The sequence below is a fragment of the Brassica napus genome (genome assembly GCF_020379485.1).
Source record: "Brassica napus cultivar Da-Ae chromosome A1 unlocalized genomic scaffold, Da-Ae chrA01_Random_22, whole genome shotgun sequence".
Lineage (NCBI taxonomy): Eukaryota > Viridiplantae > Streptophyta > Magnoliopsida > Brassicales > Brassicaceae > Brassica > Brassica napus.
The window spans coordinates 1-26,167 of NW_026013906.1; the positions used below are offsets into that span (position 1 = coordinate 1).

Below are 26,167 nucleotides of genomic sequence, written 5' to 3' on the forward strand. Positions count from 1 at the left end.
TTTCGAGATGAGTGCCTTACGAGTTGCTTGAGTTTAAGATTCTTGGGAGACTGGCTTGCGTGTCTAGCACAAAGTACCATAAGAGAGACGATGAAACTCACGTTTAGACGCTGTGGTGCGTCGAGGAAACATGTTCCGTTCTCGAAATCTCCATGTTCTTCCTCGTTTTCTCCGGCAGGTGATGAGAAAAAGGGTTTAAATTCAACGATTGGATACTTTTAATGTGATTCTCTTTGGTCTGAAATGGGTGAGTTACGTGTATTTATATAACCCACGCGTAAGTGTAGGTCCATTAATGTGAAAATGTGTTAGGTTACCGACTGATCCGTGTAGCCTTGCGTTGACATATTTTATTGTATTGACATTTCTTGATTTCTTGTAATGATCTCGTATTGTATAATGATATCAATGAATGAATGATAATGACTTCTTAATATATGAGATCGATGATTGCATTAGATATGCTTTGTGTATGAAACCTAACGAGCATGCGAGAGACATGCATCAACGATCTCTAGGTAAAACACTAACGTGTTTGGATTCATTCCTTTTTTTTTTTTTTTTGCTAAATTGTAAATATCATAAATGAAGAAAAGTTCTTACAAGAGCAATAACTAGATTTTGATCCATCTTGGCAAAAAAGAATAAAAACAAGATGGAACTTACTACAACCTACAGAGATTTGCTATCTCAGCCACATAACCATGAGAGGATCAAATCTCTTTCTATGTCTCCTTGCTGAGATGATGTTCCTTAGCTCTCTGTCGATGCCTCGGAACACAGTCGCAGCCGGTACTGATGTTTGATTGTGAATCAGGTTGTTCCTCTGTTTCCACACGTGGTAGACCATAGTTTGTGACGCTAGCTTCCTTAGCAGTTTTAGCTTTGAAGATGTGGCAACTCTGATCCAAGAAAGCAATTCGGACCAGTTTGCAAAAGGCGAAGCAGGTGGATGGCAGCGGATGAAGATCTCCCTCCATATGGTGACGCTGTACTCACAGGAGAGTAGGAGATGGTCTCTGGTTTCGTCGAAGTTGGAGCAGAAGGGGCAGGATGAAGTGATAGGTAGCCCCCATGCTGCGAGCCTGGAACGTGTTGGTAAACGATCGTAGTTTGCGACCCACATGTTGAAACTATGCTTGGGAATTGCTCCTTTGAACCATACGACGTCCACCCAGCTTTGTGAAGCTTGTCTCGGCCTCAGTACCTCCACGTTGTTGAGGACCTGAAATCATGAAAAGTAGAGTCACCAGCAACCCAAACAAACTCATCCTCAACATCAACAGGTAGTGGCAAATTAATAGTAGTGAGGTAAGCATGTAGGTCAACTTCCCTTTGCGAGCGGGGGTGAGGTAGATTCCATCTTGATCTCGTGACTGTGTCAGCTACCATCGCGGTTGTTCTAACTCGGAGGGATCTTGGACCTGCGTCGCCAATGAAGCTTCTTAGCTGGCCCAACGGAGTCCAGACGTCGTGCCAAAAGCTAGTGTTCTTCCCGTTCCCTAGCTGACTTTTACAGAATCGAAGCGCTAGAGGCCGAAGGTCCAACAGTTTCCGCCAAGCCCAAGAGTCTGTTGGAGCCGCATTTATTGTCCAAAAAGATTGCCCTGTCAGGTGCGTACTCTGGTGCCAGTCTACCCATAGAGAGGGTGTGTTGACAGTAGCAGCCAAATAAACTTTAAACATAGGACCTGATTCCAAATCAAATAACTCCTCAGGCCTAAACCCCCTTCCTCCTTAGGCAGGCAGACAGTTTTCCAGTCAACCTTTGCAATGCTTCTTTTCTCCAAACTACCGGACCATAGGAAACGGGAGCAGAGAGACTCAATTTGGCGTATACAACCTTTGGCAAAATGTAGGCCGATGTCCAGAAAGTAACCGTTCCAAAGATGACGGTCTTGAGCAACTGTAATCTACCGGCGAAAGATAGAAGTTTAGCCGACCAAGACTGAAAGGACATGTTAAGCTTGACCATAAGAGGGGCATACTCAGATATTTTTAGCTTGCGGCTCATCAACGGGAAGCCAAGATATCTAATAGGGAGAGTACCATAAGGGAAACCATAGCTAGTTATAGCAGCGGTTTCACTTTGGTCCACCCCCGAGATAAACAGCTCCGTTTTGTTGTTATTCATGCGAAGACCTGACCAAGAAGCAAAGTCATCCAAAGATTCATTCCTTGAAAAAATAATATTTGTCTTACAATTCGTGAGCTCTATAACAAGAAAGTATTTAAACTTGATTTGTTTTATATGTTCGTAATATATAATTACATATTGTATTATTTTGTTTAAGTATTTGTTCGTTTGACCAAAAAGAAAGTGTTTGTTCGTCTGATCATGTATATCAACACGAGCACTACTGGTGGGGCAAATGTCAGCCACGCAATTAAAGGGAGGTGAAAACCCCACTCAAAGGTGTTGGCCGGTGTGCAATAACTTATCCCTTCCATGTTTATCACAAAATCACAACAAATATGCGTCAGCATCTTCAATTAGAACTCTTTTAATTAATAAACCTAAATTTAAACCGCAAGTGAGCCTGATTAGGAGTATATATATCACCGCAATAGCTAGTTTTTAAAAAAAAAAAAAATTTTACGGGAGTACATATAAATTTAGATGAGGTCTATTTCATTTTCTAGAGCTTACATCAAATAAACCGCCAAATACGTAGCAGAATTTATGAATTTTGTTATACTCGGATCTCTCCTGACTGGTAGTTTTTTTAAACAAGATTGATGTAAAATAAATATATGTTAGATACGGTCCTTATGTTAAATGTGTAAAGTTCTAATGTAATGTGTGTTGGATCTATATCCTAGTCCGTCACAATTGTAAAGTGCAGTTCATTATTACGATTCACCACGTAGCTTATCCTCTACTTGTTGCGAAACACGTGTTTAAGTCTTAACACTCACGAACCAGATGAAATCGACCAGGTTGGGTTAGAGATAGTGGACCCAAGTTGCCAATTGGCTTCTAATCAACTTGATCTTTAATGTGTCAACCAAACAATAACACAACACGAACGGTGACTGGTAAAAGGAGGGGCCCATCGAGTTTTTCGATTTTTATTTTGTTTGTGAAACTCTGACTCAGTCTCTCTCGTCGTTCATTTTATATACTTATTGTTACGATAGCTATGTATGAAGAAGTTGATATGATTTTGGGTATTGATTAGCCTATTGTGTTCGCTTAATTAATTACATAAGGGACTGCAAAAAATTACTACGAGCAATTGTTTCTTGTTGTTTTCTCATCTATAAAGCAATCGAAGTTTACCAATTTTTTTAATTGGGCTATTAAGAACTGAATCAAGCTTGATGATGAAGAAGATGGAGCTGAGTTTAGATGAAGCTTAACGATAAAAGTTTGTTATTCACATTAAACTTACTTTACAATAATAACATAATCTCACTTATATAGCAAATGAGATCATACAAGTAAACCGGTAACTAGAGTAAACCAACATTAAACCGGAATAGTAAACCATCTATCCTAAGATGCCCCCCTCAAGTCTTTAGCTTCTTTGTCTGGTTGAAGGTAAAGACTTGAAAGTGAAAATCTTCGAAGGAGAGAGTGAAATGGTCCGGGATGAAGCGCCTTCGTTAGTATATCTGCAAGTTGGTTGACCGTAGAAACATGTATCGTCTACAAACGACCCGCCTTAAGCTGATCACGCACCGTATGACAATCAATGTCTATATGCTTTGTTCTCTCGTGGAAGACCGGGTTCATGGCAATGTGGATAGCTGATTTGTTATCACAAAATAGCTTTGCCACTGAGGTAACATCGACATGAAGATCCTTGAGGAGTTGTTGCAGCCAAATGAGTTCACAAGTAGCAAGAGCAAGACTCCTATACTCTGCTTCCGTACTGCTGCGACTAACCACAGACTGCTTCTTTGACTTCCATGAGATTAAAGAAGTACCCAAGAACACACAAAAACAAGTAACAGACCGTCTTGTATCTCTGCAAGTAGCCCAATCAGCATCCGCAAAGGCATTAAGACAAAGCTCTGTATCAGCAGGATAGAACAAACCAAGAGCAGGATCATTCTTCAAATATCGTAAAACCTTATGAGCTGCCTGCAAGTGTACATCAGTAGGAGCTGATAGAAATTGACTCAACTGATGAACTGCAAAGGTAATATCAGCTCGAGTAATGGTAAGATACAGAAGACGTCCAATGAGCTCTCTATAGACTGTTGGATTAGGAAGTTGAGTACCAGAATCTTTAGACAAATGAAGACTAGGATCCATCGGTATAGTACTCAGTTTACAACCCAACAAGCCAGAATCTTCAAGCAAATTCAACGTGTATTTGCGTTGACAAACGTTAATGCCTTTTGATGATCGCGCTATCTCAAGGCCAAGAAAGAAATGAGCATTACCCAAGTCTTTTATCTTGAACTCAGAATGAAGTAGAGTCTGAAGCTGACACAAGGCATCGGAATTGTTGCTTGCGATCAAGAGATCATCCACGTAGACAAGAACAGCAACAAAAGAGGTCGAAGTGGCTTTGACAAACAGAGTATTGTCAGCTGGAGATTGAATGAAATTATCACCAAGAAGCACCGAAGAGAATCTCTTATACCACTGCCTCGACGCTTGCTTCAAACCATAAAGAGACTTGAGAAAATGACAAACAGGATTAGGCGGCAATGTAGTTCCTGGTGGAGGAGTATAGCCTTGAGGAAGGCTCATATAAATCTCCTCATCAAGGTCACCATGCAGGAAAGCATTGGAAACATCCATTTGATTCAAAGACCAACCCTTCACAGCAGCCAAACTCAACAATAACTTGACACTCGTCATCTTCGCAACCGGAGAAAACGTGTCCATGTAGTCAAGACCCTCCTGCTGCGTAAAACCTTGAGCTACCAAACGAGATTTCGGTCTTTCCTCAGTTCCATCTGCATTATACTTGATAGTGTGTACCCATTTACATCCAACAACATTCTTTCCGTGAGGAAGAGAAACAACATCCCAAGTTCTGTTTTGATCAAGAGCATCAAACTCCAATTTCACAGAACCACGCCACTTCTCAGATGCCATGGCTTGCTTGAAAGTCTTAGGTTCAGTTTCCAAGGTATAGGCAATAACAGAGTCATGGTAAGAGGGACTAAGATGATCATAAGAAAGAACAGAGGAAATGGGATATGGTGTTTTCTGGTCAGGCTTGATGGGATCCAAGGAAAAAGAGTGATAAGGAAGTAAGGCACAATGATACTCAGATAAGTAGCTAGGGGCCTTAGTCATACGCTTAGATCTAGCAATAGGTACAAAACCAGCACCAGTATCCAATGAGACCGTAGTATGAGATGAAGATGCATGATTATGTTCATTGTAACAAGAACAACAGAATTCTGTTGAGGAGTATAAGCACAAGAATAGAAGTGTAGAATGCCATTTTCTTTAAGAAGATCATGAAAAACTAGCTCAGGTGCATTATCAGATCGAATAGCTTTGACTTTAGTGTTAAATTGTGTAGAAACAAGTTTAAGAAAAGCTGGAAAACATTCTGAAACATCACTTTTATTTCTCAGCATATAGATCCAAGTCATTCGTGTACAATCATCCACCAAGGTAAAAAAATAACAAAATCCTTCTACAGACTCTGTACTAAAAGGTCCCCAAACATCTATGTGAACTAAATCAAAAGGATGCGGAGACAAGCTGTTATGAGAAACAAAAGCTAACCTCTTTTGCTTAGCTAATGGACAAACAGTACAATGAGACTCTTTTGAAGGCGAGACAGACTTGAAAGTAGGTAAAGCTGGAACAATGTTTTGAAAAACTGCAGAAGACGGATGTCCTAAGCGAAGATGCCACAAATGCGCGTCATGTAAGAGAGAGCCACAGAAAAACGTTGCAGGTGTTGATGTTGAGAGGGATGGCAACTCAAGAATGTATAGATTGTGATAAAGATTACCCCTCCCAATCATCAATCCCTGTGTAAGTTCCTGTATGAAGCAGCTATTAGCAAAGAAATGTGCTGAACAAAATAACGTGCTTAATAGCTGACTTACACTAATCAAGTTGAATTTAAAATCTGGAACATGAAGAACATTATGCAAGATCAAAGAATCAGTGATATGAATCATGCCAGTATGAGTAATAGGTACTTTACTACCATTGGGCAATGTAACAGTCACATTATGAACTGGTGTTAATTCTGTAAACATCGCTAAATCTGAGCAAACATGACTAGAGGCCCCACTATCTATAATCCAAGCATCACGAGGCAAAAAAGAATGCATTGAAGAGAGACAATGATCTCGAAATGTAAGGTCCAAATGATTATATTTCAGGGTAGTAGAAGGAAAAGGAAAGTTACCAGACGAAGAGGTAGTAGCCATGACACCATGTTCGGTAATAGTAGCTCTGGAAGAAGAAACTTGAGGCTCTGGAACTCGAACTTGAGAGTTGAATTGGGAAATCAAGTGTTGGATCTGTTGGGGTGTAAACTCCTGAAGGACAGTACTATTCCCACCACTTGTGACATGAGGAAGACCACCAGTATAAGGAGACATATAAGCAGAGGAACCCGGAGCAGAATGAACATTAGCAATCGCATTCGCCTGTTGAGAAGCAGTAGGAAGCTGCAGTTGTTGTACAGGACGAGATTGTTGCGGTTGCTGATTCTTCTGAAAAGATTGATTCTTTGCACCATAACCAGAACCACCATTCTTATAACCCGGGGGAAAGCCAATGAGCTTAAAACACTTTTGAACAGTGTGGCCACTCTTCCCACAATGTGTACAAACAGGACGCTGATTCTGCCTCAAAGTATTATAAGCAGCAATATAGGCATTGTTCTCAATAGTCGCCAAAGAAGAATCAGGATATGAACTTGCCGCAGGAGTCAAAGTTTGAAACGCCACACTATCAATCTTGGTAGAAGGCTTGAGAGCTCGTTGACGTTCATCCTGAGTCACAATATTGAATGCTTCTTCAATCGTCGGTATAGGCTTCAACATCAAGATATGTCGACGAGTTTGCTCATAAGACTCATTTAAACCCATAAGGAACTTCGTGACTCGACTACGCTGCTGCAATTTCTCCCAAAGACTAGCTGCATCACACTCACAACGACCACACGTACACACTGGCAGCTCCACATAATTCTTATGCTCTTCCCACAATGTCAACAACTCAGTATAGTAAGCAGAGACATCCATAGCACCTTGCTCTATCTTACTCAGTTTCTGCTCAAGATCATAGACTCTCGGAGCATCATCTTGTTTAAAACGAGATACAAGATTATTCCAAATGCCCTCAGCAGTAGAGATAAACAAGAGACTTTGACCAATCTTTTTAGAAACTGAGTTCATCAACCAAGTCGCAACAATGTCATTGCATCTAGACCACACACCATAATCACGATGCGTAGGAGAAGGACGAAGAATTGTACCATCAATGAATCCAAGTTTGTTGCGAACGTTGAGCGCCATACGAACAGAACGCCTCCAAGAATGAAACTCCGATGCCGTCGTTAATCGATCCGAAACAAGGACAAGGCCAGGATGATCAGTGTTATGTAGATAGTAGGGATTCTCATATTGATCAGTCCTGAAACGAGACGGATTCTCAGCATCCGGAGGAAGATTCGATCCTGATTCATGAGTCGCCATCGCGCAAAGTAGAATCAAAATCAAGAGACAAGTCGAAACGATCAAAAGAAGAGAGAATCGTTCGAGAAAGGTCAATCAAAAGGAAAGCGAAAAGAGAATGAAGAGGAAACAGCTCAAAACTCCATGAAAAAGCTCCACGATTGCCGTGAACAAGACGAAAGCAAATCGGGAAATTAGCATCATCGGAGCACTCATCGGAAAGAGAAGATGAAGCGGAAGATCACTGTGAATGCTCTGATACCATATTAAGAACTGAATCAAGCTTGATGATGAAGAAGATGGAGCTGAGTTTAGATGAAGCTTAACGATAAAAGTTTGTTATTCACATTAAACTTACTTTACAATAATAACATAATCTCACTTATATAGCAAATGAGATCATACAAGTAAACCGGTAACTAGAGTAAACTAACATTAAACCGGAATAGTAAACCATCTATCCTAAGATGGGCGTATCCATTAATTAATAATCTCTTTTAGTCCAATAGTCCACCCTTGATTCTCGATAAAAAATAACGTATCATTCACATATAAAAACACCTAACACTTTACGTGGGTGGTTAGCCATTTTAATTAAGGTTAATTAATTAGAACATTAAGGGACGCTAAATGTAGTTGACCGGAACGACCTGTATTTCTTTATTAACCCACTAATCAAGTTTGATTTTCCGTTTATTTTATTATTTCTCAAAGTCATTACGAGTAGTACCCCTATCATATTACCAAAAGCTCTAAAACACGATATGCTTATGCATAAATAACAACATTTTCAACAACATTGGTGGAATATGAATGCTAAACTATTAAATTCAAATAGTTTGGTACATATAATTAACGAAGAAGAATCGCTGTTGAACGGGAGTTAGGAAGCACGATATCAGGAGTGTTAGGTAGCCTCCCCCTACAAAAGAAAAATGTTTACTTCAAACAAAACAATATAATTCCCCGGACAAAGGTAATAATACTATTATATTACTTTTGCGCTTGATTATTCGGGCTATCTTCATTTTGTCATCAGTATTAAACTAATACAATTTTTCTATTAAATATGTAAAAAGGAACCAAATATGTGAATCTTCTTTTTTTTTCTTTTTTTTTTGTCACAAATATGTGAATATTCTTATTAGTACAATTTTCTTGTAATTTTGTTGTATTATTAATTTGCTAATTTTTTCAGACTTGTTTTATATTAATTCCAATATTACTATATGGTATATATATACTATAAACTAGTAGAGAATCACAACCACATCTATAAAAGATATTATCCAGATAATCAGGTATGTTGAATTTCTATAATATTATTTGAGAAGTAAGTTTCTTTCGTGTCATGTTCACGCTCGCATTAATTCTCACGATGGTTGATTACAAATGTACTTTTAATAAATTTAAAATATTACCATTAAATTACCATTATTAAATTTATTTTCTTTTTTTATTTGGTATTTTCTGTTAATTAGATTTTAATTTAATTACTTTTTTATTTTTTTCCAATAATATATATAATAAAAAAATTACAATTTATAAAAACAGATTTTTAATAATATTTATATATAACGTGATTTCATTAAAAAAAGAAAGTTAATAAAAATAAGATACCATCGAACCTTAATATTTTTTTCCATTAGTTATTTTTTCACCGACATGGATCATCTATTTTGGAGAGTCAATCCAAGGATGGATGATCACCAATTTGCATGGATATTATGGTATATATAGAAAGGTCGGAATAACAAAGTGTTTAGTAATCTGGATATTGATCCAAGGAACACACTGAAAACAACAAAATTGGAATCAACACTTTGGGTTGAGGCACATGTAGTAAAGGATCAAACGAGGGAGCATCAAGTACATAACAGACCTACAATACCGACTTCAGGACGATGGTGCTTCATAGATGGTTCATGGAAAGATAAAGACTTATTTTCATGGCAAGGCTGGTATAGCACTTTACTGGGGTTTGATGGTTTATTAGGGGCAAGGAATGTAAGGGCATATCTTTCACCTCTACATTCGGAGGTGGAAGCATTAATTTGGGCAATGGAATGTATGAAAAATTTAAGACAGTTTCAGATTACGTTTGCAACGGATTGTTCTCAATTGTTGAAGATGGTTTCAAAACCAGAAGAATGACCAACATTTGAAAGTTACCTGGAAGACATTAAGCTTTTAAAAAGAAGTTTCCTCAACTGAGACATAGTTCATCATGTACCCCAGACAGAGAACCTACGGGCGGATAGCTTAGCACACAGTGCTAGGAAACAATCGTTTTTCGTCGTTCACATGGATGCAGAGTTACCAATTTGGTTTACATAGTCAACATGAGTCCGTAAGTGTTTGTTGTAGAAAAGAACAAAAAATAATCTTGATACTAAAATAATAAAATAAAAAAAATATTATTTTATAATAATATTTTACTAAGTTTATAGATATAAATTATGGACACCTCAAAACATATTCAAGTAAAGGTAAAATTCAAATAACTTTAACAATTTATTTCTTTTGTAAAATATATTTGTATGATATTTAAAATATTATCTTTATATTTTTATATTTAATTTTTAATCAATCCACACTTTAGTTTATTTTTTCTATTTGATTCTCAAAATAAAAATATATTATGTTATACCAAATCTCACTAATATATATATATATACTCTGAACAACTAACCTAAATATAAATTTAAAAAATCATCAAAATATTAATATATTTAAAGAAACAAAATAGTATGGTTGAATTTCAAATAAGTAGATATTACATATACAAAATCACATATCTAATTTAAAAAATATTATATTATTAATATAAAATAAACATATAAATTATTTAAATTATTTAAATTGAAAGTTATAATATATTTATTTTTAAATATTTATATCCATGCATGAATATGGAAAATCATCTAATATAATTAAATTATTAAACTGAGGAGCCGAGACTATTATGCATTATTGTTTCATTTGAGATATCATCATGCAGAGGATGATCAAATCTGTGGGCTTTGGGTCACGTTAACAGTCCTATACATCTAAAATTGATTAACGTTTTGGGCCTATTTATTTCAATTGCCATACCTACCATATTGACCCATTGTGGCCACTGGATATCGTGTTCTGTTTTTTTTTTAACTAAATGGCTAAACATAAAACCACTTTAGGTTTTAGGAAGATGTGTGATATGATGTGCCAAAGAAATGAGGACTTGTAATCAGTCGTGTCTATGCTTCAGCTCATCAGTTATTAAGTACTTGATTATTTCAAAATTAAGGTACTTGTTAATCCAAAAAGTCAAAAAACATGCAGAAAATCAAATTTATATCAAGCCCCAAAAATATATAACCAAGCAGATACAATCCAAAAGGAAAAATTAACAAAGTAGATACAATATCAAACGTCTGTCCTTGAGCTCAGTTAGGACTTTTAGTGCATATTTTAACAAAAATATCAAACGTGCGATTTATCCTTGTTAATAGGAAGTTTTAATTTGTTTCATCGGTTTTTGTTTTATTTTATATAATGTTACCATCATTTTTTCCATTTTTCCTTTATGCATGTCCAGTTGTTATAATTGGGTGTGTGTTTGTTATGTAACTGCAGAAAACATCATGACAATCGTATTCAAATTGTAAGCAAAGGAAATTACAAAATGAAAAAAAAAACTAACTTGATTCAAAGTCAAAATTTGTGTGCAGAGACGAAAAGAAAAGGAGTATTTAACCATAATGACATGTACTATATAGAGAATCAGAAAAGGAAAGTCTCGAACACCGATACCGGAAAAAATTCTACTATAATCTTCTGTGATCTCCAATCCGAAGAGATTATGGGCTTAAATTATTAGAAAGAACCAAATTTAAGTTGAAAAGAAAAGCCATGAAAACAATGCTAATGCTAAATATCACCGTGAACAAAGTGAGGCGGGTTCATTAATATGATTGATATTAAGTTTAAAACTATACTTACGCTTCTTTTTTTCAAAAGAACTATACATATATTAACCTAATGAGCCACTCACCAAGGAGAAATGCGATGACTGTTTGGCAACTGAAAAAAAAAGATAAATTAAATGAGCCACTTCCCATCTAATACCTACGAATGACTCGCTTCACCATTTTGAACCAAACAACAACAAAAATCTTTACTTAAAAAAAAAACAGAAAAAATCAAGAATGTTTGCCGGAAACCCCTAAAAATCCGCCATTGATGCAGGATGCGTACATTTTTTTTCTCCACTCCTACTTGTAGGGTTGGTATCTATTGTTCAAAGCCACACACTCTCTCTTACTAGGGCTTTGAATTATAGTAGGGTTTGAAAGCATAAGAGAGAGAAAGAGAGACAATGTCAGGTTAATTAATTTGCAGTTTCTGGGTCTCATTCTCTTATATATACTTCTAGATCTGTATCTCTAACTAGTACATCGAAGGTCGGATTCGTTAGTTTTTGTTTTGTTTTTGGTGATGACAGTCAAAGTTCTGGTTTCTCGCTATCCAGATCTAGGGCTTTTTTGGTAACTCAGATTTAGGTTTTTTTTTTGGTTTCATTCATCAGTCTCGTATTATCTTCTAGTTTTCTCTCTATCAATAGGTTTTTTACAGCTTTGCCGAGTGGAATTGAGAAGAGAAAATCTTGCATATCCATTTAATTCTTGTTTTGTTCTGCTTAATTACCTCTTAACAGAGTTTTTTTCTTGATAAGGAGATTGATTAATCCCCTTTAATTCTTTCAAATTGATTTTTTGACGTTTCCACAGTCAACAAGATAAATTATAGAGTATGACTAATTAACAGTTACGTTCTGTTAGTTCTCTAATTACTCTTCAGTAGTCTTCACCACGTATTGTTATTTTAATTATTTTCGGATTCCGTAGATTTTTCTTTCTTGTCAACTTTTGAATTCCAGAGAGATATTACATCTTGACAAATGGGGCCACTTTATATTATATTTCAACTTTTGCTGTTCTTCTCATATAAGTCGATTTTGTATTTCTTTTTTCCTCTGAGAATAATGTAACCTAGTGGTTTAAGAGAATCCTCTAAATTTCCTTCTCCTTTCCTCTAAGAACAACGTAAACTTACTAGTGCTTTGCTTATTCATAATCATAAACATCGTCCTATATTCTAATACTCACTAGGTCTGTTCAAAACAAACCCAAAAATTCTTTTGATAAATTATATTTTGAATTCTTTTATGTGGAATGGTGTCTACACAAGTACTGCATTATCATTGTGTTTACATGTTTGGCACTCCACTTGCGTTCCACTTCACAGTATTAGGAAATGGACATGTTTTGGTCGACTAGTTGATATATAATTGTCGATTAGTTGATGTAAGAAGTAAGATATATATTTACATTGATGATGCGTCATGAAATGTTTAAAAGATTATAAATGTTTTTAATATATGCATAACTTTTTGTAGAATTATTTGTTTTTATCTTTTCTCAATTATCTGTTTACTCATTTAACATATGTTCTCCTTTCGTAGAATTTCATTTTAATCACTTCTAATACATGTTTCATATTCCTTTCTCTAAAGAATTGATCGACACTTCGTTTCTACGACCTCTTCTAATTCTTTGTTATAGGACCTATTCTTCCATTTTACTGATTACCTGGAACCAATTACAATAAAACAAGCTTTGCGTTTAAACAATACACATAATATTTTTCCCTATATCGTCTCTGTTATGTTTGATATTATTGTAACTCATGTAATATTTATGTCTGTTTATATGTTTAGCATTGCGGTTCACATGACTTTACAAATATATAAATATATGTTTTCATTTTCTTATAATTGATGTATGTAAATTAAAAAATTATCACTGCAAGAAAACATGGTTGTCTAAAGTAACATTATTGTAACTCATGTAATCCGATTTGACCATTCATTCTTTTCATAGAAGTTGAACTAGTTTTAAGACAAGTGCTTAAAGAAAATCAAATTTTAGCCAATGGCACGTGACCCCGTTGGTCGTAATGTAGACACCCATATAGAACAATAAAATATTACAAAAAAAAATGTTACATAAAGATTACACTTCCATAAAAAGAAATGAATGGTCAAATCGAATTAATTAAATATTGAGTTTTCGTAATTGTAGTTTCCCTAATTCCCATAATATAAATCTCTTCTCCAAACTTTTATGTTGGCATTAGCCTGCAAGTATCATGCGTGTTTGTTATTACCAACTACGAGACATTTTCAGACATATTTTGAATCATAACAGATTTACAAAATGTTAAACGGACTCTAATATTGATAGTTGAATTATGATATTATTCTAAATTGGTTCAATTTTCCGACATGGCCATAGAGTACTCCTATGTAATTATGTATTGTGCTTGCACATCGATATATATATATATATATATTACAAATTTACAGTAGTCACTATCTGGGTATCAGATGCTTACATTTTTTTCAATATTTATTCTATTTCTGAATAAATTAGGAAATTTATGAGGTTGTAGATGGAATTCTAGTAGATATTTTTTTCATGTGGATGTGTTTTTTAGGAGCCACCAGAAGACCAGATAAAAATGGAGAACCAAGGTACACAACAACACATGCTACTCTAGGAAAAGCAAACTATGAAAATAATATGTATTGCAAGCATATGGTGAGTGTGGTCTGGTCAGACCTATATGTTTTATGAATAATTAAACACTTCTACGCTGGACTACAACTAACTCAACCACTAAAGGTTTGACAGAAAATCAATATATAGGTCATCTGCAAGTGGCACCAAATCAGATAAAAACTTCTTTTCCATGAGGCTATCAAACAAAGTATATTCTGTTAGCATACAAATGGAACAAGGAGAGGTTAGACCATCTCCAACTCCACTTCATTTTCACTTTTTGCTTTATTTTGAAGTAAGTTTTGCTCCAATTATACTTCATTTTTTGCTTCAAAATAAAGCAATGAATAGTATTGTTTCAAATTTGAAGATCTATTGTACATATTTTCATTTTTTTGAAAATAAACTTTTTCATTGTAAATTGGTCCTTAATTTTTATTTATTTTTATCTTTTGCAAAATTAACTATATGCTGTAATATAATCTAATTAATTTCAAAATTTTGACTATTATTTTTATCTAGTCAGATGTTTATATCGAATTCATATGTTTTTAAGAACTTTTTAAGAATCAAAGATAAACAAACTCATTTCTTACTCTAAACACGTCTGTTAATCAATTGTAGAATTTTTTTATATATATGGTGTTTTTTCATACAAATTACGATGTTTTATGTTTGTTTACTCATGTTATGTAATAATATGAGTATATTAAATTTATATGAAATAATAATTATGTTGGATCAATGTTAAAACAAAATAGTTAGGTCTAATAAGTAAATATAAAAAAGTATAAGATGTCTATTAATAATTAGTGATAAAGTGGAGATAGAATATACTTGGAATATTCATTTTATAAGAAAAAAATGAAGCAAACCGTTGGAGTGAATGTTGCTTTATTTTTTTTGTGTGGAAAAAATGAACTTTTGAAGATAAAAATGAAGTCAACCACTGTAGATGCTCTCAGTGAAACAAGTTTATTGTAGGATATATATGTTTCTGTCAGAATATATAATTTCTTATGTTTTTTTTGAACTAAATATAATTTCTTATGTTAATAGAAAACAGTTTCAACATCAGGTTCATAATCGTACTTTTGGGATGTTTTTATCAGGTTTTTATCTGTAGTTATCCAGAAACTTTTAAAACTGCAATCCTTTTTTTTTTTACTCAATTGAAATTTCCATTAAAGGGCAAAAAGCCCATAACACATATTACAAAAAAACCCAAGGAAACGGGCCCAAAGAAAACAAATCACAAGCATGGCCCAAGGCCCATCTGCGAGACCCAATGATCCCGAAGGAGCTCCGCCGCCGCGCGGACAAACGCTGCGGCTCCGACGACGCCTCCCTTCGAAACGCCACCAGTTACACCAACCATCGATTCACCCTTAGGAATCGGAAATCACCCACTCAGAACCATCACCGCCGCAAACGCTTTCCACTCAGGTGAATCTAAACTCGGAGAGCGTCAATCGAAAATTCGAGATCTCATCCGACACCGTTCAACCCCATCACCGAGATAGAAGCTTCGCGCGACCCAACACCTTTAACCGCGGTCGAGCTTCGATCACCCACCTACGAGATCTCCACCCATCCAACCAATCCAGAACCGTGAAACTAAAAAGAGAGAAAACAAACCCTAAAACGAAACCTAGGGACCAAAAACGGCAAGGCAAAGCAACGAAACACTTTCACCCCCCGAGATCTAGACCGACGACGTCAGAGCTGCGGAAGCCTCCACCTCGCGGGGACAGGAACCGGCGTCGACGGAGCTGAAGAAGCCTCCACCTCCCGGAGACAAACCAAAGAAACCGAACGAAAAACCTCACCGCGCCTACCTCACCACATCCGCGCCCTTACGCCAGAGACAGGTCCGCCATGGATGGCCTTGTTCCAGAGCTCGGGCAAGGCGGTTGGGAAAGGAGACAAGACCGAAGCAGAAATCAACAGCTTTGCTGGTGGCTAGAGGGCTCCGGTGACGGCACGCGCGCTCACGCGCCGCCAGTCACCGGACCCGATTACAGATCCCCTTTCTCTTTCTTACTTTCTCTCTTCAGTATGCGTTTTGTGATTTTGAACTGCAATCCTTTTATAATATCTATATATATATAAATATGTTTGCTTCACTCCTGTGCTGCCAGCTCAGATTCCATGTCACTAAGTCGTTTAACCAGAGCGTAACACCTGTCCACTTTTGCTTATGCGCTGCGTTTCATTTACAAAAAAATTGAAGAGATATGGGTTACAGTTTTTATGTGGGCTTTAGGCTAAAACCCATCCCGATAGCACGGTGATTCTAATTCTAGGGATTGAGTCGACAAAGTCGGCGGATGAATCTGTTGGTAGAAATTTTTCTCACGTCGTTTGATCTTCTTCTTCATTGACAGATACATCGCCTTAAAGCCCTTCATAACTCCATTCACCATGATTTATCATTTAATATGAAGCTGTATACATGCGACTATAAAAAAGTTAGACATCCTCTTCTCAAAATCAACTTATCAGTCTGATTAACTTGCAAAGTAAACTTAATCTCTGAGAAATGGCTAAAGTCAAAAGTGCTTCTCTTACCTTATTTGTCTCGGCAACCTCGACTCCTCGCCATGGCACCGCGACTTCTCCTGCGACTTCTCCTGTCATCTTTGTTGCCGCTCCGATTGATCTCCGGTGGTCCAACCGTGAGTACCTCCCTCCTTTGTCGTGTTTAAGCTTTCTCTGTGGCGTGAGGGCGTTCATCTTTTTCACCGCTGCGATCTTCTAAGCTCACGACCAACGGCCATCTCAGCTCCCAAAATCATCGCTCTCACCTCCAACTGCAGAGGACCTCAAGCCATGATTTTTCCTTCATCAGGCGACGAGCCTCATCCCGTGAAGAGTTTGAGATCGGCAGATATAAATGTGGAAGACCCTAGATCTGATAAACAACTTAAGTTACACCTATTTGCAGTTTGGTCCTTTCTCTTTTGTTTCTTCTTGAATTCAGTCTCACCTAACTAAAGAAGCACTCCACGTGTATATGCAATTAAACACATATAAACTTTTTATTTCTTTTTTTTGGGTCAACATTCGTTTGATTGATTATAAAGTCGAAGAGGACAAGTCCAGAGAGTGGATAACAGCCCAAGCATCCAAAGCCCATCCCAAAATTTAACAATACACGTGAAAGGATAATATTGCATATAGATAATATGACAATTGTTCAATTATGACATTAATATCTTTTCATTCGATTTCATCTTTGCATACTATTTTCATTTGTGGAATCGAATCTCGAGTTGGTTAGCCAAGAGCGTTTTCCTAATGGTAATTAAATATGTGACTCTCAAAAGTGTTGCAACTGTTCTAATAACAACTTCCTCATTTTAAACAAATCGCAACATCATCAAATGACTAAATACAAAATGACGACACCATTCGAAAACTATTACAAATAGAATTATGTTATATCATAACTCTAAGTACTATTTTTGGGCTAAATCACTAAGTGCTAACTTAAAATTAGTTTTTAAACAAAAAAGTAAACACTATTCAACATAATAAAATAGTTTTTATTATAACTTCCCGCCCGTAGGGCGGGCCGATCCTAGTATGTATATATATCACTGGTAAAAGGACAAAGTAAATAGCTAGTTTCACATCATTAAAATAAAAACTAATTAGAAAGTGATAACGTGTCTGAATAATATATCTAGATTTTTTTACACATATGAACTTGTGTGTAAACCTAAACCCACTTATACATAATAGTTATCACAGGTTGCTCTGTTTAACTAAGTTAATAACCTTGAAAGGTTTGAAGTTCTTGATTCGGGTTTAATGGACTATACTAGAATTGACGTAGATGTCTCATAAAGAGAATCAGTAGTGTGAAAGCGAATTAAACCATAAATAATATTCCCTCCATTTTTAATACTTGATTATTATTTTTTAAACTGCTTCAAATTAAATGACGTTTTATAAAACATATTAGTTTTATGTTGTTTGACCATTTATATTATAAAATTTATTTTATTATTGATTAATTTGAGGATAGATGAATACTTAATAAAAATATAAATAAACGCTTTCTTTAATTTATGTGAATAAGTCTAAAATCTCATTTACTTAAAGAAAACGGAGAGAGTAGCTTTCTTCACCACTTGACACAATTTCTGAATCCATGAAGACAGAGACGATTGCCCACAAAGTAAAACACACACATATTGTTACTTTAGTTTTATTTTGGAATGAAGAACAAGCACATATATTAACGAAATTGGGTTTAATGCTATGCATATAAGGTTCCACACGAACTATAATTAAACAAAATATTATATAAAAGGCATTGATTGTTTTACATCGATTTAATATATGACAAGAAAGTGAAGTAAAAAAGCTTCATAAGACTCACATATACACAAATTATTATATATTAATTTGAGAAATTAACGGTAATTTATATCATTATTACATATTATGATAGTTGTACAAGAAGTGATGAACATCCCTAACCTGTTGCTGCTGCTGCTGCTGCAAGGAACGTAACAAAACAAAAACAAATTGATGAAATTTTGCAAAGAGATAATATAATCAACTGAAAAACGGCGCCTTTCCATTATTTTTTTATATGGAACTAGATGATAATTATAAATAACCAACCCACAATACATAAAATGAACAGATAATCTCATTATATAGTATTAACTAATCAGTACTTTTGGTACTTAGGGATTTGAGGTAGCCTACAAAAATTGAATCTACTATAGAAACAAACAAAAAAAAAATTTCTTAAAAATATGTAATGAAATGTGACTTGTAGATATAGAATAAGTTACCTCTATGGAAGTAGCTGCACCTTGGCTGCGATGGGGAGTAAGCATTGGAAATGATGAATTCAATTGGCTGATCATATTATATGATTCTTCGGAAATGTGATCTTTTTTATTCACCACAAAATCGTTGTAAACTGCGAAACGATTGTTCTTGCAAAGTTCTTCCATATTTTCTCCGCAGGGCGTCACCTCAAAAGAAGTAGTCCAATTAACACCAGAATTATTATTCTTTACTACCTCATCATGCTGATTATGAGCTTCTACTTCTTCTACGGCATTTACTTGTGGTCGTCTTCTCTTCATGATCTTCTCCATTGTTCTATCCTTTGCTCTCTCTCTTGCTTTGGCTCTGGCATCTTTAGACATCTCCTTCAAAATGGGCGTTCGCTGCGACATCTTTCTCTTCCCTCTCATTGTTCTCCCATCCACCTTATTTTCTACGAAATGATGAATATAAATATGAAAAATAACACAAAGAAGAGACAACATATATTATATGTTAGCTTATTTCATATTTCATATGTTATACGAGTTTCGACATGAAAATTTGTTACAATTTCCATTTCCTTATCAAATTGTTTCAGTTTCTTCTATTTGTATCAATAATTGTAAAAACATGTTTATGTATCTAGTAAAATATTTTTAATATCAATACAAATTGTCTTTTTTCGAAAAATATATATAAAACTATAACTCTTTGATAGAAAATTGAAACTGTAACTATAAAAAGTTGGCAACGGTTAACGTACGTACCGGTCATGCTAGTATTGCTGCCTCTATCCTCGACTGTCCACACAGATGCAAATTCGCATAGATCAGACGATGTCTCCGTTGATCCTAACGCCGGTCCTTGGTTAATTTCGAAACTCAGAGTTTTAGATTAAGCATGAAGAAGATCAAATCTTTTCATAAGAAAATGAAAACATTAGTATACTTAAAACTAGAAAGAATGTATACGTACGGGTTTGGGAGTCATCTCCGCTGCTGAATCCGCCGTGTTTAAACTGGTTAGAAAGGCTGTTGGCGATCTTTATGATCTCGGGTTTGGCTTGTGTGAGCAACCATTCAACGGTCTTGCTGGCTTTGTCGAATCCAAGCATGTCTTGTAAGCCAAACAATTCTTTGGCGACATCTAGAGAGAGTCTCATTCTACGATCTCTTGTCCCCTTAGCCGTTTTGATCTTGCTGTGCCGGTCCGTTCTGCTTGGTTTCTTGGCATTTTTCATTTTCGGGTCTTGAGTAGTTGAGATTCTCTGGGAGTCTTCGTTGTGTGTGGTTATGGTCTCCGACGGCTCAATGAGTTGGGATTCATCAATGGTGTTGTTCAAAGGAAGAAGGGATGGATGATGATGGTCATTGATGCTTATGGTTTGGTTATCATTATGGGCAATGTTTTGTGGGAGGAAAGAGGGGAGGAGAGAAAAATCCTGGACGAATTCGAATTGAGAAAAAGGAGAAGCTGCTTGTAGGAATTGATGATGATGGTCAAGATGATTGTTTGATGTGTTGGAATTGGAGTGAATCAAGAGGTCGTTAATGGAAGAGGAAGGGCTAAAAGGGAGTAATGGTTGTGAGCAATAATTGTCATTATAAGGGAATGACATGTAGTCTTCATTGATGGTGCTTGTAGTACTGAAAGTCTTGTTGTTGTTCATGTCCTTTTGGATGTTTTGAAGCAACAAAATTAAAACCTAAAACAAAATTTTGAGAATGACACTTGTACCAAAACCTTCTTCACACGCACCAAAAAGAGAAAAAAATGAGAGAAAGCATAAAATCAAAGAGAAGATTACTGTTCCAATGACGAAGACAATCAAAACTTTTCTTCCTTAGCCTGCGAAATCAAGAAAAAATGAAAGAAGGAACAGTAATAGTGATTAGGCAGATAGTACAATATGTCTTTGTTCAAGAGAATCTATGTCTAAATGTGTGGAGTGAGAGAACGAGAGTACCTTTATCGAAGTAAAGGACTAATGGTTGAGAAAGACAACACAGGCAATGTACTTAAATAAGTCTATGTGCTATGAACTAGAATGGAGAGAGAGAAAAAGATAAATTATAGAGAGAGACAGCTATAGAGAGAGAGGCCGAGAGATATCATAATGGAGAAGGAACAACATCAATTTGAGAGGAGAGTATGCTTTTGAAGAGGAAATTATTTTCTTTACTTTTGCTTAATTTTCTTCTTATTGGCATGAAAAGAAGTATATATTCGTTTTGTTTTTGTGAAATATGATGATAAATCTCCTTTATATTTAGTTCTGGGGATTGTTTTAAGAGAATAGATAGGACCCTATCTTTGTTTATCTTCTTAGATTTCTTTGAGATATTTCATTAATACAAATTAGCTAAGAACTCAAAAATAAGTCTTTGATATCTATCAAAAATAAACAATTAGAGATTTATATCTATATTTATGTCTTTACAATTAATATGAAATCAAAATATAGATATACATCATCTAATCTACTAAACTTATCTTTGAGCTATCACAATAATATTTTCTATTAACTTCATAGGATATTTTTCTAATTTGGGTTAAATGTGTGTTTGTTGATAAATCATATATTTGATGATTATATTAACCTTACAGTTTTACTGAAAGTATCTTTGGTACCAATAAAAGTGACCCATGGAGTTTAGTTAAATAAACTCTATCAACTTAATTATATCATTTAGCATATTTTAGTTAATTAAGATAATTATAATAAAATGACAAAACGAAGGCAATGAAATTTAGTTCAATGGAAATGAAAGCTATTAAAAAGAGTTAGATATAAAGTTTTATTTTCATATTAAGAAGATCATCAAAATTATAAAATTTGAATACAAAATAAATAAAATAAAGTATTCACAAATCAGAGAATCTACTCTATTAAAATAGAGTCTTATTTTTATCTACTGTAAAATGTGGTTAGATCAATTCACAAGAAATCCAATATATATTACTTAATATTTAAAGAAACATGGAAAGGATATTATTCTCCTACATTGTAGATTTTTGTGACCATGATCTTAACAATAGTTTGGTAAATATTATATATTTAAATATTTAAATAGTAAATACATTTATTTGACAAATATATACTTCCTCCGTCTCTAAAAGATCCATGTTTTAGAGAAAAAAAATTGTTTCAAAAAGATACATTTTTTACATTTTCAATACATTAATTAATGAAAAATTGTATTTTTCAAAAAATACAATCATGTTTAATAAAATCTCATTGGTTAAAAGTTATTGGAAATAGTTAATTAATAAAAACAATGTATTGGAAAATACAATTTTATATGACAATTTTATATGTTTTCTTAATAAATGTGAAAAAATATAACATGGATCTTGTAGGAACAGAAGGAGTATTTGGTTTACATAATCGTAGGTATATCTATATATTATATAATTATTGTAAAAAACATTTTACATAAATTTTCGCATCTATATATATACATAATATTTTGGGATCCCGTATTTTATTTGAAATAGAAAATATTGTTATAAAAATGTAAAAATAGTAAAAATTACGATTTAAAAAAAAAATAGAATATGATCGAGGTTTAAATTATTGTAACAAAAAATAAATTTCACATATATTTTAGTTATATAATATATAATAATAAAATCAGTTACATTACTATTAATTTAAATTTTGTAATAAAATGATAACAATATCTGCGCATCCGCGTGGGTTAGAATCTAGTATATAAAGTTATATGCCTTTTAAGTATTTAAGAAGAAAATGAGGAAATTTAATATTTAGTTTTAAGGAAATGAGAGGGAAGGAAGAACAAAGTTTTTGCATTCCAACATCAGAATATATATACACATGATATATATTATATACACGTCAAATACAAATTTTGAATTCTGTATATAATTAAATATGATCAATTTATATTTTTAACGCTGGATGATTATATTATTATAAAATATAAAAATGTTATTGACAATTTTATTTGACTGCATCACCTGATTCGTCATATGGTTTCACCTTTGATGGTGCTCTTTGTACCATACTGCATATATGTTGTAAGTTTTTTCACTATTAATTTGCATAATTCTGATTTTTCTAGAATTTAAAACTTTTACCTCATAGTGTAAAATTGTTAATGAATATTTAGTCAAACCACTAGACTAAAGTGACTTTCACTTTTATCATTATTTTGATAATTTTCTATTTAAATAATTTTTTTAAACACTTTTTGTCAACTTAAAAAATATATACTATACTTAGAATTTCTTATAGTATTAAATTTAAAAATTCTCTGAAACAACTTTCAATCATAAAAACAGTAATGTAAAATGTTTTCAATAGCACTAAATTAATTAAATGTTCTTTTTGAAAGGCTTACAAGTTTTTTTGCTACAACAAAATGCATGAAGAAGAAAAATACAAAGCAAAAGTAGAAAAAGTTATGGTCTAAAATATTAAATCCTTAATGGACTTGGCAAAGAGAAGCCTAAAAATATACCAATCTAATTAAACAGGTCCAACACCCTGGACGAAAACTCAGCCGCTCTTTGGATAGAATTCGATACCAGCGAACACACACGAGCGCCAACGACGGTGACCACCAACACCACTACGAAACAAAGAAAAGAGACTGAGGCGTTGAAAAATAAAATCTAGAATACAACCGCAAAACTGCCATTTGATAGAAATGAACCACCAGCACCGGAAAATGACTATATGTGAGTAGAGAAGCTCCTTGCGAGAAGTTAAAGAAGAGAGAAAGAATGGATTTCTAACAGCGGCTGACTACGAAACGATTTCTTACATAATTACATGTATTTCTTCGAATCACCAGTGCAATAATTTTGGATTTGAATAAATATTTATAATATTATATACTGGGATAACTTAGAAGAAAAATCATGATCTCATAGAATGAATAATTTTAAAAAAATAAATCCAAATGATAGATCTAACACACACACACCTTAATTAAGTAAATATCTTTTTCGTTTGGCATTTCTAGAATCATTCTAATCAAATGGTTAAACAACATATTGTTTTATACATCTTTCAAAAACACATATTTTTTTATAAAGTTTAGCAATTAAAATTAGCAAAAAAAAGTTAGCAATTAAATCTTTTTTTTGGTCATCAGGTAGTTTTAGCAATTAAATCTAGAAAAGATAAATGAGGTGGTTTTTTGAAAAAGGGCAACCCCTTTTGCTTACGTCGACTTGTTGAAATCCCATTGAGTTCAAATTGGAAAAATGACCAAAGCATTGACACTTTTTGGGGAGACTAACCAATAAAGTACAAAATTACTATAACGCGTTTGTTTAATATTCGTGATAACGAGGCGCTTAGAATAATTTTCATGAAGAGGATGAAGTTAATTGTAGTTATAGATGATTAGTTAGTAGCCTAGTAATAATAAAATTTGTCAAATTGGAGAAGAGGTACAGAATTATAAGTTTTCGTTTTCAAATAGGAGGACTGCACGTGGCAGTGTGAAACCCTAAGAAAATGAAGCTGCAATAATATTAGGAGAACATAAAAAGCTTTAGTTCTCTGTTCAGTATGCCACGAGCGACCACTCTTTTATTTTCTTTTGACTATCTCACACACATTATATCTCATACATATATTACATGTCGCTTTCTCTAAAAAGAGAACCTCTTTCTCTCTCGTGCTTATCTTGTAAGCTTTGCATCACTATTTTCTCTTATTTTCCACATTTAAATATGAAAACACATATACTTGATACATCTTTTCTAACATTTTTTTTTTAAAAAGAACATCATTCTAACATTTAAAGCTGAGTATATATATGGTAGCTGGTGATGTGTTAACTTTTTATTGTATATCTGTAAGGCTATAACTCACAAATAATTCATTTTAAATAGGTTATTATGACACAATAGTACTTTTAGAAATGTTGAGGAATTAGTTGAGAGAACGAAAGAAGAGTCATTCCAACCTCGCTAATGTGTGAAAACCGAACACAGTAGTTTTTTTTCGTAAAATGCCGAACACAATAGTTTTTTTTTTTTTTTGGTAAAATGTTAAATTTCGAACACAATAGTTACAAGCTACTCACCAGTGCCCTATACAAGTACGTACGCAAATACAATATATGATATATGCACGTATACGTACACACTGTTGGAACATTATGGAGTTACGTGCAAAGATAAAACACTGCCATTGTAAAATACAAAATCTCCTATTATAGTCATCCATTGTTATCCACTCTTTCCATTTATACATGCCGCCTTCTCGTACCTAATTATCAAGCATCCCATGCTTTCTCTTCTTTCTCTCTCTTCTCTCTTTATCTCCCTAGGCCTGCCATTATCAGGAGGACCACATGACTATAATGGAAGGACTCGCTGGCTTCTTCTAAGGTTGCTTTCAATTTTTCTTTCTCATAGCCCATGAAGAAGACATCAACATATATCACAATTTTAGTTTTTCTTTGTGAATCAGTTTAACTTATTTATAGTGAAACTCAAATTAAAGTTTCAATCTTCGATTAATCTTTGAAACTTTTTTTTGGGCAAAGTGGGTATTGGTTTTGCTTTTCCCCTGAGTGCTTTCATTATGTGTTATATTAGCTACCTTCTGTTCCCAATTTTGTTGGTTACAAATCTCAGTCACTCATTATCACTATCAAAAGTACAAATTCCAACTTTATTTACATATCATCTATATTTGTTGTTTTGGTTCTTGAATTGATAATGAATCATTTTCTATTTATAGCAAAGAGAGTCAATGCTCTTTTTGATTATCGTTCCTTTGCGCAGTTTCCTTTGAAAGAAATATGTTCTGGAAATAATGTGTGGTTGTCTCCACTTTTCTTCATGGGAGAACTCAGTATTGACTTCTTCCTTCCATACTCTTAAACTTCTTTTTATTTGTAGAGATTTTCTTGCTTGCAATGACAAAAATGTATAAAGTTCTATAAGAAAGTTAAATTAAACCGTCACTCTTGAATCAATACTCATAGAACTTTGAGACACAAAATAGTAAAACATATAAATTAAATGGAAAACTATCCAATTAATTTAAAGGAACTAGCTATAAAAAATGGTTCCTGAAGAGTGTCTGAACTCACTATGTGGTTCAGAATATTTTTGGTTTGTTAAACAAGTATAAATATTAAAATTGCAAAAGAAAAGAA

General features: G+C 34.1%; 2 protein-coding genes and 1 long non-coding RNA gene across 4 annotated transcripts; all 3 read right to left on the reverse strand.

Moving 5' to 3' along the window:
• Nucleotides 1–685: 685 nt before the first annotated feature.
• LOC125593890 lies at nt 686–2,134 on the reverse strand. The gene is made up of 3 exons (XM_048770254.1): nt 1,801–2,134; nt 1,279–1,691; nt 686–1,225 (listed from the first exon to the last, which is right to left on the reverse strand). The coding sequence occupies exons 1-3, from the start codon at nt 2,132–2,134 to the stop codon at nt 686–688; spliced, it is 1,287 nt and encodes a 428-aa protein (XP_048626211.1).
• A 14,261-nt stretch (nt 2,135–16,395) lies between these two features.
• LOC125593891 lies at nt 16,396–17,814 on the reverse strand. The gene is made up of 2 exons (XR_007329703.1): nt 16,794–17,814; nt 16,396–16,669 (listed from the first exon to the last, which is right to left on the reverse strand). It is a non-coding gene; the product is annotated as an uncharacterized LOC125593891 (long non-coding RNA).
• Nucleotides 17,815–18,515: 701 nt separating this feature from the next.
• On the reverse strand, nt 18,516–21,676 carry LOC106379961 (transcription factor TCP18). Of its 2 annotated transcripts, XM_022687428.2 has the most exons (6): nt 20,986–21,676; nt 20,827–20,867; nt 19,995–20,724; nt 19,787–19,882; nt 19,037–19,470; nt 18,516–18,731 (listed from the first exon to the last, which is right to left on the reverse strand). In XM_022687428.2, the coding sequence occupies exons 3-6, from the start codon at nt 20,686–20,688 to the stop codon at nt 18,669–18,671; spliced, it is 1,287 nt and encodes a 428-aa protein (XP_022543149.1). In that variant the 5' UTR covers nt 20,689–20,724; nt 20,827–20,867; nt 20,986–21,676; the 3' UTR covers nt 18,516–18,668. The 2 variants fall into 2 exon arrangements, with proteins under 2 accessions (XP_022543149.1, XP_022543151.1); XM_022687430.2 differs by lacking the exons at nt 20,827–20,867; nt 20,986–21,676 and having other exon boundaries at nt 19,995–20,811.
• Between the last annotated feature and the right edge of the window lie 4,491 nt (nt 21,677–26,167).

Bases quoted from the DNA above. Each gene is read 5' to 3' on its own strand.
- LOC125593890 (XM_048770254.1), bottom strand. From the start codon at position 2,134: ATGAATAACAACAAAACGGAGCTGTTTATCTCGGGGGTGGACCAAAGT. The intron at 1,692-1,800 runs GTCCGGTAGTTT...ATTTGGAATCAG, and splicing joins CTCTGCTCCCGTTTCCTATG to GTCCTATGTTTAAAGTTTAT. The intron at 1,226-1,278 runs GTTGAGGATGAG...TCATGATTTCAG, and splicing joins ATTTGCCACTACCTGTTGAT to GTCCTCAACAACGTGGAGGT.
- LOC106379961 (XM_022687428.2), bottom strand. From the start codon at position 20,688: ATGAACAACAACAAGACTTTCAGTACTACAAGCACCATCAATGAAGAC. The intron at 19,471-19,786 runs GTACGTACGTTA...ATCATTTCGTAG, and splicing joins CAGCAATACTAGCATGACCG to AAAATAAGGTGGATGGGAGA. The intron at 18,732-19,036 runs GTAACTTATTCT...CGTTCCTTGCAG, and splicing joins GTGCAGCTACTTCCATAGAG to CAGCAGCAGCAGCAACAGGT.